Below are 12,034 nucleotides of genomic sequence, written 5' to 3' on the forward strand. Positions count from 1 at the left end.
CACCATCATCATCATCACCATCACCACCATCATCATCATCACCATCATCACCATCACTATGACCATCATCATCATCATCATCACCATCGTCATCACCACCATCATCACCATCTACCAGGAACTTCATGAGACCACCCAGTAGACCCATGAGTACTGAGTTCTATTTTTTGCCTTCATTCAACAGTCAGTGACCCAGTTGGCCAAACCTTGGGAGCTCCATGCCTCACCCTGTGGCTGCTGACCCAGCTGCCCGCCACTCCTTGATCCACCATGGGGGCAAGCTCTGGGGTCTCCACCTCCCCTCACCCCTCAGGCAAAGGAAACAACGAGGTAGAAGGGATTAGATACAGGGAATGAATCACCCAATAGTGCTCCACAAAGAAATGCCACCAGAACGGAATCTCAGCAGGAGATTTGGAGCATGGGCGGTTGAAGAAACCAGACAGCATAAGGGAAGATTTTAAGTTCAAACCCGAGAAGGTCAGGGAAGCAACACTGGGGAGCAGATGAGAATTCTCTTGTTCCACTTCCCTCCTGTCGTGAGCAATACCGTCGGGTGTCGTGAGCATCATCCTGGCTAAACTGTGCCCTCATCGTTAGCTTTCCTTTCACCAGAAAGCTTCTCCTCCTACAGTCTACCCCCTTAGGTTTGTCGATTGGCAAAAGAGGTCTTCAAGAGTTCAGATCATTAAACCCTACTGAGGCAATCTCCCAAAATAGAAACACTTTCCCATCTAGAATTTTCCTCAGTTTAGAATGATGGACAGTAGTCAGGGGAGTTCCTCGGCATCCTGGAATCACATGTACATGGAAAGATGGCCAAGAGCAAGCATGGATAAAGGAAACCAAGTAACTGAAGTCAACCGGTCTTAAAAGTCAAGTGAGGACCCCTCGCCTCACCCGTGTCTAAAACAAGTCTGAAGGCAGAAGAAGGGACTCACCATCAGCACAGCCCTCCGGAAGAGTCTGGAGTCTGAGGCCCTGCTGGTTAGAAGGTGGATGCCGGCCACATCGGCTCCACCACGGTCTGCCACCAGGGTCACACGTCGAGGGTCCCCACCAAACACTGCGATGTGGGTCTGCACCCAGGTCAGAGCCGCCAGCTGGTCCAGCAGCCCCCAGTTGCCACTCACCTCTCCAGAACCTGCAGAAAGAGGAGAAAGCCTTTTACCCTTTGCGATTTTACAATCCGGATTTTAGTCACCCCCGGTGGTGTCTGAGCCAGGCACATGGCACCTCTGGGGGACCTGGCCTCCTGTCCACACAGATCAGGATGGTGGGAGCAGCATGGGCTCCAGAACCGGGAGCATCCAGCCTTTGCTGGGTAGGAGACCCTGACGTTGTCCCTCTGTTTCTCTGGCCCACAGCGTTCCCACCATAGGCGAGGGCACTTGCTAGGGCAGCCGTTTACATTAGAGTCAGGGCACTTTCAGAGTACCACCTGGCTTGGCATATCAGAGGGGATGCCCCACGTCTCGGCCCGCTGTGGTGGCTCTCCACACCTCTTCCTCCCTGACAAGGACCAGGCCTGGCTGAGGCTCTCCATCCAGTTCCTTCCTACTGCCTCTTCTCCCATGCCCTTCAGTATCATTCAGCACGGTTGATCTCTCTATTCTTTTTTCACAGAATTTAGTAAGTATTTATTTACTGAAGAGCTCAGCACTATTTTTCGAATGACATGATTCAAACACACACACGCGCACACACACACACACGTATAGTATAGCAAAAACACATTCTTCTCCTCAGCATTTGGCACATCACATGCCCATGCCCTCTGGCCATCCTCTGAACCCAGTGGAATCTCCTTGTCAGTCTACACAGCTGACCACTCTGAAATACCCGGCGTCTTCTAGCTTGAGCTGAGAGTCACCCACTTTGTTTGCGAGGACGCCAGCAGATTCCCATGCCCCCGATCACCACCCACCTGCTGATGACTCGGGAGCGTCAGGGGCACAGAGTGCCCTCCCAGTTCCGGCTCCTCAAGTCTCCAGGAGGCTACCTTGCTGAAGGCACTTCAAGTGCACCGAGTCCCAAAGGGAATCGATTCCAAATGCCCTGAGCATGCGGCCAGTAGCCTTTGCGGAATTTCTCACGTCCTCCTTCTAATGCGGCCCCACCCCCCTGGTCTGCTCCTGCACGGCCTTGGAGTCTTCCCTGACCCCTTCTCTTCCCCAGATGCTCTAGGCTCTCTCCCCACTGATCTCCTCGGCGCTTCTCACTGGCCTCAGGTATCCGTGCGTCTCTCCCTCTGATTCTCCGTGCCACATCCCGAGTGGTCTTCTAATTTTTTTTTAATTTTCATTTACTTATTCTGAGAGACAGAGCACACTTGAGAGGGGAGGGACAGAGGGAGGCGGGGGGCAGGGGGAAGAGAGAATTCCAAGCAGGCCGCACGCTGTCAGCGCAGAGCCCGATGCAGGTTGGAGAACCCACGAACTGCGAGATCACGACCTGAGCCAAAACCTGAGTCAGACACTTGACCAACTGAGCCACCGAGGCACCCCCTGGGTGATCTTTCAAATGCATAATTTTTCACACACACACACACACACACACACACACACACACACAGACACACTTCCCCATCCTATCTAAAATTTCCCATCTCATCCCATTAGGACATGATCTCAGTTCTCCCAGTGCATTCAAGACCCCATGGGACTAGGGTGTCTGTCCCCTGGGCCCCATCCCCCTTCATCTCCTCCCCGGGCCTGGCTTCTTATCAATTGCTCAAACATGGGGTCACCCTCTTCCAGGCCGGTGCCTGGCACATGGGGTTTCCTCTGCCCAGAGCCCTTGCCTTCCCCCGGCCTTCCTCATCTTCCTCCTCCAGCCCAGCTATCCTTCAAGTGTTAGCAATGCCGTGAATTCAGAGGCAGCCCTCCAGTGAAGCAGGGTTCCCTAATCTGGATACTTGTCACCCTGGGTACTGCCTCCCTTGCTAGACTGTGTACCCCACTGAAATCAGGGACACACAGCAGGCCCTCAGTAAAGGTCAGGCGAATGAATGACCAGAGCTATGATCAACAGGGTCCAGTATCCAGCAGAAACTACCAGCGAGACTCCATAGTCCCAAACAGAAAACCAGAAGAATCGTGCACCCCGATTTGCCAACCTGGCGCTCACAAAGCTGCTGAGAAAGCCTGCTCTGGGGACATAATAGCACAGATTACTCTTCCAGCTGGGAATAGTCTCAGCATTTCTTCAAATGCATTTTGTGTTCTGGGTTTGGTGAAGACATTAGCACAGTCCTCACCATGACTTTTCTGGATTATGCTTCCGTTCTGCTTGTTAGGACAAATGCGTTTGTTTCTGAGGTCTTGGGCAGGGCAGGAGAGCCAATGGAGGAGGACCCAGTCCCGGACATCTGGGAAGTGACGCCTGCAGCCTGCGTTTCCAGTGACAATGTAGGAGGGTTGGGGGCGGCTGTCCCTGACTCTCCCTTCCCAGATATCAGCTTCCCAAGGACAGTGCTGACATTGTGGGGTGTAGAAACCCCCAGGAAGTCAGAGGGGGAGGGGGCCTTCAAGGGCTGCCTTTCAGACAGTCTGAATTGGGCTTTGCCTGGTGCGAGGTGCTGTGACTGGTTCTGGGGCAGGGGGGGCAAGATAGGCATGTTCCTGGCCCTCAGGTCACACAGGGTCAGCAGCGCACACAGGGGCAGTGAGCCGGCTGGTCTCTGGCAGGCTGCACCAACCCCTTCCTTCCCTGAGGAGGAACCTGAAACTCCAGGGGAATGTTTGCTTTGGTGCAAGAAGCAAACGTAAGATAAAGTCGGGACTTAGATCCCGATGCATACTCAGAACTCTCTGTCCTAGCGCTCAGTCCAACTCAACAAACACTTGTTGGAATGATGTGCGAGGCACTGTGTTATTTTCATTAAAAAAAATCGAAGTGCTCCCTTTAAGGAACTTTCTGTGCTCGAAAGCCCTCCTGACTCCCTCGTTCCTACTGCGTCAAGTCTAAACATCTTCCTGGCTTGTGACATCCTCTAAGAATGGCCTTGGCCCATCCAAGCCGTCTGGGCTCCCTTCACTCTCCTACACTGACCCTTGCCCAGCCATCAAGGCCAAGTTCATCCCCCTGCAGTCTGGCTGGCTGTGGCCGACCGGGGGCCCTCCTGGTTCCATCCTGCCCACACATGACCTGTGCGGTGCCCCCATGACACTGGAGAGGGGCTCCCCCCTGGCCACACCTAGAGTCCAGTAGGGAGACAGAGGTGGGCAGATGTCCACCCCTGTGCACCTGCCCCCGCTGCCCTGACCTGTTTTTCCACCTCCAGTGTCCTGCCCCTGTGAACCACAGAACCAGCCCAGCAAGCATCTAACTGTTCCCTCGATCCCTAACTGGTTCTCACTTGCTTGTTGGATTTCTTCCAGTACCCCCCCCCGAAGCTCTCGGGGCTCACAGTGGGCCCTCACCCGGTCTTGTTGATGGCCGTCAGTAAGAGGCGGCAGGTGAGGGGGCCAAGCGCTCAGGTGATAGAGCCAGCCCAGCTGTGGGCAGAGGGCCCTGGACAAGCTACTGATGTGACTTGATCTTCCCTGTCTGTGAGGTGGAAATAATAACCACACTCATCTCTTTAGGTTGTTAGGATGCTTGAATTAGTTCAGGACTGGAAAGGCAACGGAACAGCGCCTGGCAGAAAGCACTGTAGAATTTGTTTGGCTTTGCTTGAATAAACCAGATTCAGGCGCCAGCATTGTCTCAGGTCTTTGCAGACCTTGGCCTTGGCTTGGCTTTTGCAGCAGAAATGGCCCTTGTGGAGGGGCGGCCGCCGAGACAGGACTCTGTGCTCGTTCTTTTGGTTGGAGTGTGGCAGTGCCTCTCGGGAGGCGTCCGTGTGCCCCAGGGATGACGAGGTGACGGTAATGGTCCTGGGCGTGGCCTTCTGTCTGACCCCCTGGCCAAAGCGCACCTCCTCTGTCCCCACACCCTGCAGAGGGCCCGCGGGTCGCCCTGCCCACTCCTCCTCTGAGCCTGCACACCACCTGCCCCATTGCCCTCCCCGCACTGCTTTGCCAGAGAGAGGACAATCTCTGTGGCCTGTGCCCCTGAGGGTCGGTCCCCACCCGCAAGATCCAGGCTGGGGAAACACCCCGCCCCCGGCCCGGCACCAACCACCTCAATTCCCTTCCGACTGCTCAGCTCACCAGGAACCAGGGCCCCCCTTGGAGTGCTGATGGGTTTTTTTTTTTTTCCTTTTCTTGCTGAGAACGTGAGTTTGTCTCGTCAGCCGCAGGACGGGCGTGAGCTTCTGCTTCCATTCTTCCTCTGTCCCCTTTCAAAAGTGCCTCTGGGGCGCCTGGGGGCTCAGTTGGTCAAGCGTCTGACTCTTGACTTCCGGCTCGGGTCACGATCTCGCGGTTCGTGAGTTCAAGCCCCGTGTCGGGCTCTGTGCTGACAGCTCAGAGCCTGCTTGGGACTCTCTCTCTCCCTCTGCCCCACCCCCCTGTCTCTCAAAATAAATAGAAATAAACTTAAAAATAAAATAAAATATGAAAAGTGCCTCTGGCGTCGAGGGCTCTCGGAAGACCATTTTCACTCTGGGCTACCACAGAAGATGCTGTGTATGTTGATCACAGGAGATAATGTGCATAGACTCAGTAAGTGCCAGGGGCCATTGCAACTGCTGTGGTCCAGGGGCAGCTCTGTGCCAGCTACTGGCCAGATGCAGAGCCGAGTCATGACCATAACACAGCCCTGCCTTGAAGAAGCTCCATCCAGGGAAAGAAACGGGGCATTGACCCTTGCGAGCCCCTGCTGGGTGCCAGGCGTCTGCCCTCCACCCACTCTACCCTATCATCTGCCCATATGTCCTAGCGTCGTTTGAGAGATGGGCAGCCTGTGAGTGGAGGCAGAGGGAGGGAACTGCCCAGAGCCCCTGGGTCCCACAGAGCTGCTCTCAGACCCCGTTCTGCTCAGACACAAAGTCTGAGCCGTGAAGGACACTGGGCTCAGGCTCGACTCAAACTAGCCTGTCTCCAAGTTCCAGACTTGGGTGCTGAACTGCAGTTTCCAACTATTTAAAATGGAAAAGGGGAGGGGCGCCTGGGTGGCTCAGTCCGGTAAGTGTCTGCCCTCGGCTCAGGTCACAGTCTCACAGTTTGTGAGTTTGAGCCCCGCGTTGGGCTCTGTGCTGACGGCTCAGAGCCTGGAGCCTGCTTCAGAGTCTGTGTCTCCCTCTCTCTGCCCCTCCCCTGCTCACTGTCTCTTTTTCAAAATTAAATAAACATTAACACTTTTTTTAAAAGTCAAAAAAATAACATGGAAAAGAGGAAAGACGAACAGGTGAAGCACAGGGAGGCCTTAGGGGCAGTGAAACTATTCTGTAAGACACACGATGGTGGACACGTGTCATTATACGTTTATCAAAACCGTAGAATGTACAATACAAAGAGCGACCCCTCCTGTAAACTGTGGGCTTTAGTCAATCTTAAACTACCAGTGTCTCCTCATCAGTGGTAACAAGCGTGCCACACCCACGCGCAAGGTTAACAATAGGGGAAACTGAGGCAGGGGGAGAAGGAGTATATGGGAACTGTCTACACTTTCTGCTCAATTATTCTGTAAACTTAAAACCACTCTTAATGGTAAAATCTATTATACCTCTTTTATTTTTTTTAAAAGTTTATTGATTTTTGAACGAGCAAGAGAGAGAGAGAGAGGGAGAGAGAGAGCACAAGTAGGGGAGGTGCACAGAGAGAGGGGGACAGAGGATCCGAAGCGGGCTCTGCACTGACAGTCACAAGACTAATGCGGGGCTCGAACTCATGAACAGTGAGATCACAACCTGAGCCGACGTCGGACGCTTAACTGACTGAGCCACCCAGGCGCCTGTCTATCATACATTTATTCAATGGTAAAGGGGATGGTGTGTTGGTGTCACAAACTCACTGGGGGGTTCGTGGAATCGCACACCAGTCCCTCCCCCTTCCTGAGCATCCCCTGGGGCTGCGGGCACCTGCGTCCTCTGCAGAGCTTTGTCAGGGGACACACTGCAGCGGGCGGGCAGGCTGACTGTGGTCAGAGAGGCTGTTGTTTGCATCCTAGCGCCTCTGTGTCTCAGTGTCTCTCCGGATGCATCGCTCCCCTCTCCTGGCGGAACTGCAGGACGGCTCAATGGAAGAGAGGCAAAAGCCCGGGAATGTGGGGGGAGCTGGGGAGTTTGGTCAATAAAGCAAAGAAGAACCATCTGTGGCTAAAAGGATGTAAAAGACCAATCTTACTCTGTACACGGAAGAACAGGGAACCCAAAGGGCACTTGTAAACATCCGTGGGAGCAAGCCACGATAGATTTCTCCTTGCTGTTTGAGCAACAGGATGCAGAGCCCGGAACGCACTCCTAACTGTGGGGCATGGCGTTCCTCGACCTCTCTGAGCCTCATGGTTCATCTGTGCAACGGCCCTTTGGTACTGGCCTCACAGAGCTGCCTTAAGAATGAAATGAGGTAATCCAGGAGAAATGTCTGGTGGAGACTGGCACTCTCAACTGTAACTTTCCTTCTCCCTCGCAGTTTTGCTTTAAGCACAATGAACAGGCAGCATTCCAGATCAGGAAGGAGAAGGGTTGGGCGTTCTGGAAACTTCCTTTGCCTCCCCCGACACTGTCTCCACCGGCAGCAGAAATGAGTCTGCCTTCCCAGAAGCACACAAATCCTCAGTAAGATTACACTTCACGAAACTGTCACCCCCCACCCCTCAGGCACAGGGGACGTATGGAAATTTACTCTCCCCTGTCTGGTAAGGCTCTGTGCCAAGGAGCCGGCCCTGTCTGTGGAAAGCTCCACCCGACCACGTTCAACAGGATGAGTTCTGAATTTGACCCGCCTCTTCAGAGCCGGGAGCTACTGACTTAGCAAATCATCGTCAGTCTCGTGTTTGACAAGAGGAAAGAAAATCCAGGCAAAGTTTTCAGCGCTCTAGCAGTCGACCCCGTTCCCTCCGAAGGGAAATCTGAAATCTGTTTGTCATCCGTGTTTCCCTCGTTGGCATCTGGTGGTATTTCGCCTTGACTTGGTGCCCATTTCGGGTTTGCCGTGCAGGCCTAGAAGCTTCTCACGGCGCTTGAGGCTGCATGCCATGTGGTCTAGCCAGCCCTCGTTCCCCGGCACTGCTGAGTTCCCGCCCATGCTGGATACCTACCCACTCACCCACATCCTAGGTGAGTCCATCAGTCTCACCATGCTACCTTCTACCTGCCCATCCTTACTTAGCAGGTCAGGCATTCGGGTCTTAAGTGAGATCCTTAGAGAACAGAGATGAAGTTCAGTGTCTACCCGGAGGACCCACTACCGTATCTGAAGCCCTTTCACATGTACGACCTCCCTGGAGCCTTACGTAACTTTGGAAGTTGGGTAAAATCGTTCCCATTTTATAGAGGAGAAAGCTGAGACTCAGAAGCGAAGGGTTTTATGAACGAGACTCAGACAATGAATGGCAGAGCTGGCCCTCAGCTCTTCAGAGTCCCAGGCCAGCGTGTCCGCCGCTCGCCATGGCTGTTCGACAAATACCCACCACTGGTGGGGGCTGGACGCGGAGGAAGAGGCAGACGATGAGAGTGTCCGGGCCTCACCTCTGCCCTGGGTGCTGGTGGGGGAAGTGGAGGGTGTAACCAGGGTGACAAACGGTTGTGTGACTGGATAGGGGACAGGATGGCATTCCCAAGTGAGGCTGGCATTCAAGAGGAAACAGGAAGCATTACTGACACCCGCCCCCACGCGGAGTCAAATGGCTTCCCTGTGGGCCCAGGACCTATAATCCATTTCTATCCTTTTCTAGAGCCAAGTCAACCTCGGTGGTGAATCCTGGCTCTGTTGTTTCTTAACTATCGATATTAAACAAGGGTTTGACCTTCTGGGACCTCAACACACACCCACCCACCCACCCACACACACACACCAGAAGATAAAACACGTAATGGACTTGGAACAGCTTCAGCACAAAGTAAGTTCAGTCGGTGGCAACGGGGCGTCAGCATCACTGGAGGGGTCTCATGGCGTGCTGGACGTTCCACTGAGAGCTCACCAGGCTGGAGGAGGGCTGGGGACCAGGAAGGGACAGATGGGGCTCTGAGAAGAAGGGGTTGGACACACACATAGAGTTGGCCTCAGCTCAGGGGTCAGCAGCCACACCAGCGACTCACCAGAACTCAGGAAGCCGAAGACACCCACTCGGGAGCCGGCAGTGACGACGACGAGGTTGCCAATGGCGGCCAGGAAGGAGCCGTCGATGGCCAGCTGCCCTTCACTCCCCCTGCCCTCCACGGTGTTGTGGAAAAGCACCAGCACGGACGCGTTGGGGGCCTGTGGGGAGCGGACAAATGTAAGGCGACACGTTGGCCCCTTCTCAGCCGGCAGAGCTTGGTGAGGGCACCTTTCCGAAGAAAGTGCCAGATTCTGAGCCTACACGTGACTCTTCCTGGCAACTCTGCCTCGTAAGCACACTAAGTCCCACATTACGGGCTGAGCTGTGTCCCCCCAAAACTCACAGGTTGAATCCCTGACCCCCATGACCTCAGAATGTGACTATATTGGGAGAGGGTCCTATAAGGCAGCGATTAAGCTAGTGGGCCCTAAGCCAATATGACTGGTAGCCTCACAAAAAGGGGACGTTTAGGGGCGCCTAGGTGGCTCAGTCAGTTGAGCGTCCGACTTCGGCTCAGGTCATGGTCTCGCGGTTTGTGAGTTCGAGCCCCGTGTTGGGCTCTGTGCTAACAAACAGCTCAGAGCCTGGAGGCTGCTTCAGATTCTGTGCGTGTGTGTGTGTGTGTGTGTGTGTGTGTGTGTCTCTCCCCCTCCCCTCCTCATGCTCTGTCTCTCTCCGTCTCTCAAAAATAAATGTTAAAAAAAAAAAAGAGGGGACATTTGGATGGAGACACACAGAAGAGATGCCATGTGGAGACACAGGGAGGAGATGACCATCCACTGGCCGAGGAGAGCAGCCTCAGAAGCCAGCAACCCTGCCAGCCCCTTGGTCTTGGATCCCCGGCCTTCAGAATCGTGAGAAAATAGATCTCTGTTTACGCCTCCCGGCCAGTGCTGTCTTACAGCATCACCAGTGCACTAATCGGCCTGATGTCACCCGATAAGCTGTTTTGAAACGTGAGCAGGTGGCGGAAATGGCAGCCCAAGGCAGACTGGGAGCCCGTCGGCTGGAGCTACGCAGTCCTCCAGCCCCTCGGTTCTGGCCCCTAGTTTATTCCGGAAGGCCCTCTGGGTCCTCCCCGGTGAGCCTCTTTAGTTTGGCCAGCGTGCCCCTGAATCCCACCCCGGGGGTACACAGCCACCTTCTACCATGCGCCGAGAGCAAGGCACTGGGCTCAGCACCTACACGTGTTCCTTATTCAGTCCTCAAGCTCCAGGAGCATGCGGATCGTTACCGTGCCCACTTTACAGATGAGAAGGCAGAGGCCTGGCCATCTTACATAGCTCGTCTGAGATCACACAGCGAGGGAGGGAGTGGCAAGGCAGGACTTAAACCCAAGCTGACCCTTCCGTTAGAATACAATGCTCCCTCTGGGGGACCCGAACTTGACTCCGGGCCGCGGCGTGTGCAGGACCCCAGGTGCATCTTGCTCACCCAGTCCTCCCTGTGCTGTGACGGCTCCAGCCACGTGCCACGGGCTCTGACACGCCTGCGTTCCCCACCAACAGCGAACACTGGTTGAGGACCCGCCCCGATGGATGGCACGCTAAGTGTGGTCACCTCGGGCGCCCCCTCACAGCTTCCGCCCCACAAGGCCGATGCTCTAATGACCCTAAGCACCTCGACTCTATGGGTGCGAGCGCTGAGGCTCAGAGCGGCGAAGTCACTGTTTAAAACACGTACGGGGAGGAGGCGGCTGACCCAGAGTTGCAGCCTCAGCCCCCTCCCAGCACACTCCCCTGTGACATTGTCCCACTCATGGTCATCTCATGTTCCCCATCAGCCATCTCCTGACTCATGAGACTCCATGCGATGTTTTATTTAATTCTTGCGAGAACGTTATGAACCAGATGTTGTTTCCCTCCCACTTTCAGAACCGGTAAATGGAACACACAGAACGTGATTGCCTTCTCTAGGCCAGTGGTACGGGGGGGTCAGTGGAAGTCCAGCTGGGCGCCGGACCTTACTCCGGCATCCCAGGTATGGGGTGACCAGCACCAGCCAGAGGGGACCTGCTGTCTCCCTTATCCTAGGCTCTGTGTTCTTAGTGGTGCAGCCCACGGGAGCTTTGACGTCTGAGAGGCCTCGTGACCAAGCTTACTCAGACCATCTTGCTGACGTCAAACGTCCAAAGGGCAGTGGAATCTCACTGCTAGCGGGCTGGGGGACCAGGACGCTGTAGCGTGGTCACCGGCACCATGGCGTCTATCGACACTGGGCTGGCGTCACCAGAAACTCATGTTTCCTAAACCTTATCAGTTCCTTTTTCTCTCGTGCACTCTGACCCTTCCCCCCAAAACAGGAAACTCAAACATTCAACACCAGGGTCATGGCTGCTTCTCAGGCAGATTCAGGCTTCAAATCGGGACAGAACCAGAGTCAGGGTCACAACTCCAAGCCTCACCCTCCAGGACTGCCCCGAACGACACTCCGGCGGGGGGGGGGGGGGGGTGAATGTCCCTAGGGGTCCCTCCTAGGGTCTTCCAAGGACAGTGCTGTTCATTTCCTCATGCGTGGGTGAACGGGAGTCAGGCTCTGCCCTTTCCCCCCGCTCCTGCTCGGGCTCTCTCCCACTCTCAGAGACCCTGCGTCACTGACCCTCACCCACCGCCTGCCTCACGCCTCCCCACCTACCGCTGTTCAAGCGGCACCTGCTGAACACCGCCCAACACACCTCCTGTCACTGTGTCCTCTCAACACCGTAGTCGATCGATACTTGCTTCTCTGATTCCGCCCTTCCCACTAAGATGCAACTCCCTCTGTTTTAGGCACCGCTCCGTCCCACCCAGAGCAGTGCACCCCAACACAAGCCCTTTGTGAGTATTTCTTGGAGAACCGAAGCAGGACAACTGTGCCTCATCTCCTGTGGCGGGGGGGTGGGGGT

At 55.0% G+C, this 12,034-nt stretch overlaps 1 protein-coding gene across 1 annotated transcript in view; it reads right to left on the reverse strand.

The window, feature by feature from the left end:
* Positions 1-770: 770 nt before the first annotated feature.
* The window catches only part of TG (thyroglobulin), a 149,598-nt gene continuing 138,334 nt past the window's right edge, over positions 771-12,034 (reverse strand). Inside the window, exons 40-42 of the mRNA XM_049633747.1 lie at positions 9,149-9,308; positions 942-1,144; positions 771-791 (exon numbers count right to left, since the gene is read on the reverse strand). Of these exons, the coding sequence (XP_049489704.1) occupies positions 771-791; positions 942-1,144; positions 9,149-9,308 (384 nt within the window). The remainder of the gene's footprint in view (positions 792-941; positions 1,145-9,148; positions 9,309-12,034) is intronic.

This window comes from Panthera uncia, chromosome F2 (assembly GCF_023721935.1).
Source record: "Panthera uncia isolate 11264 chromosome F2, Puncia_PCG_1.0, whole genome shotgun sequence".
NCBI lineage: Eukaryota > Metazoa > Chordata > Mammalia > Carnivora > Felidae > Panthera > Panthera uncia.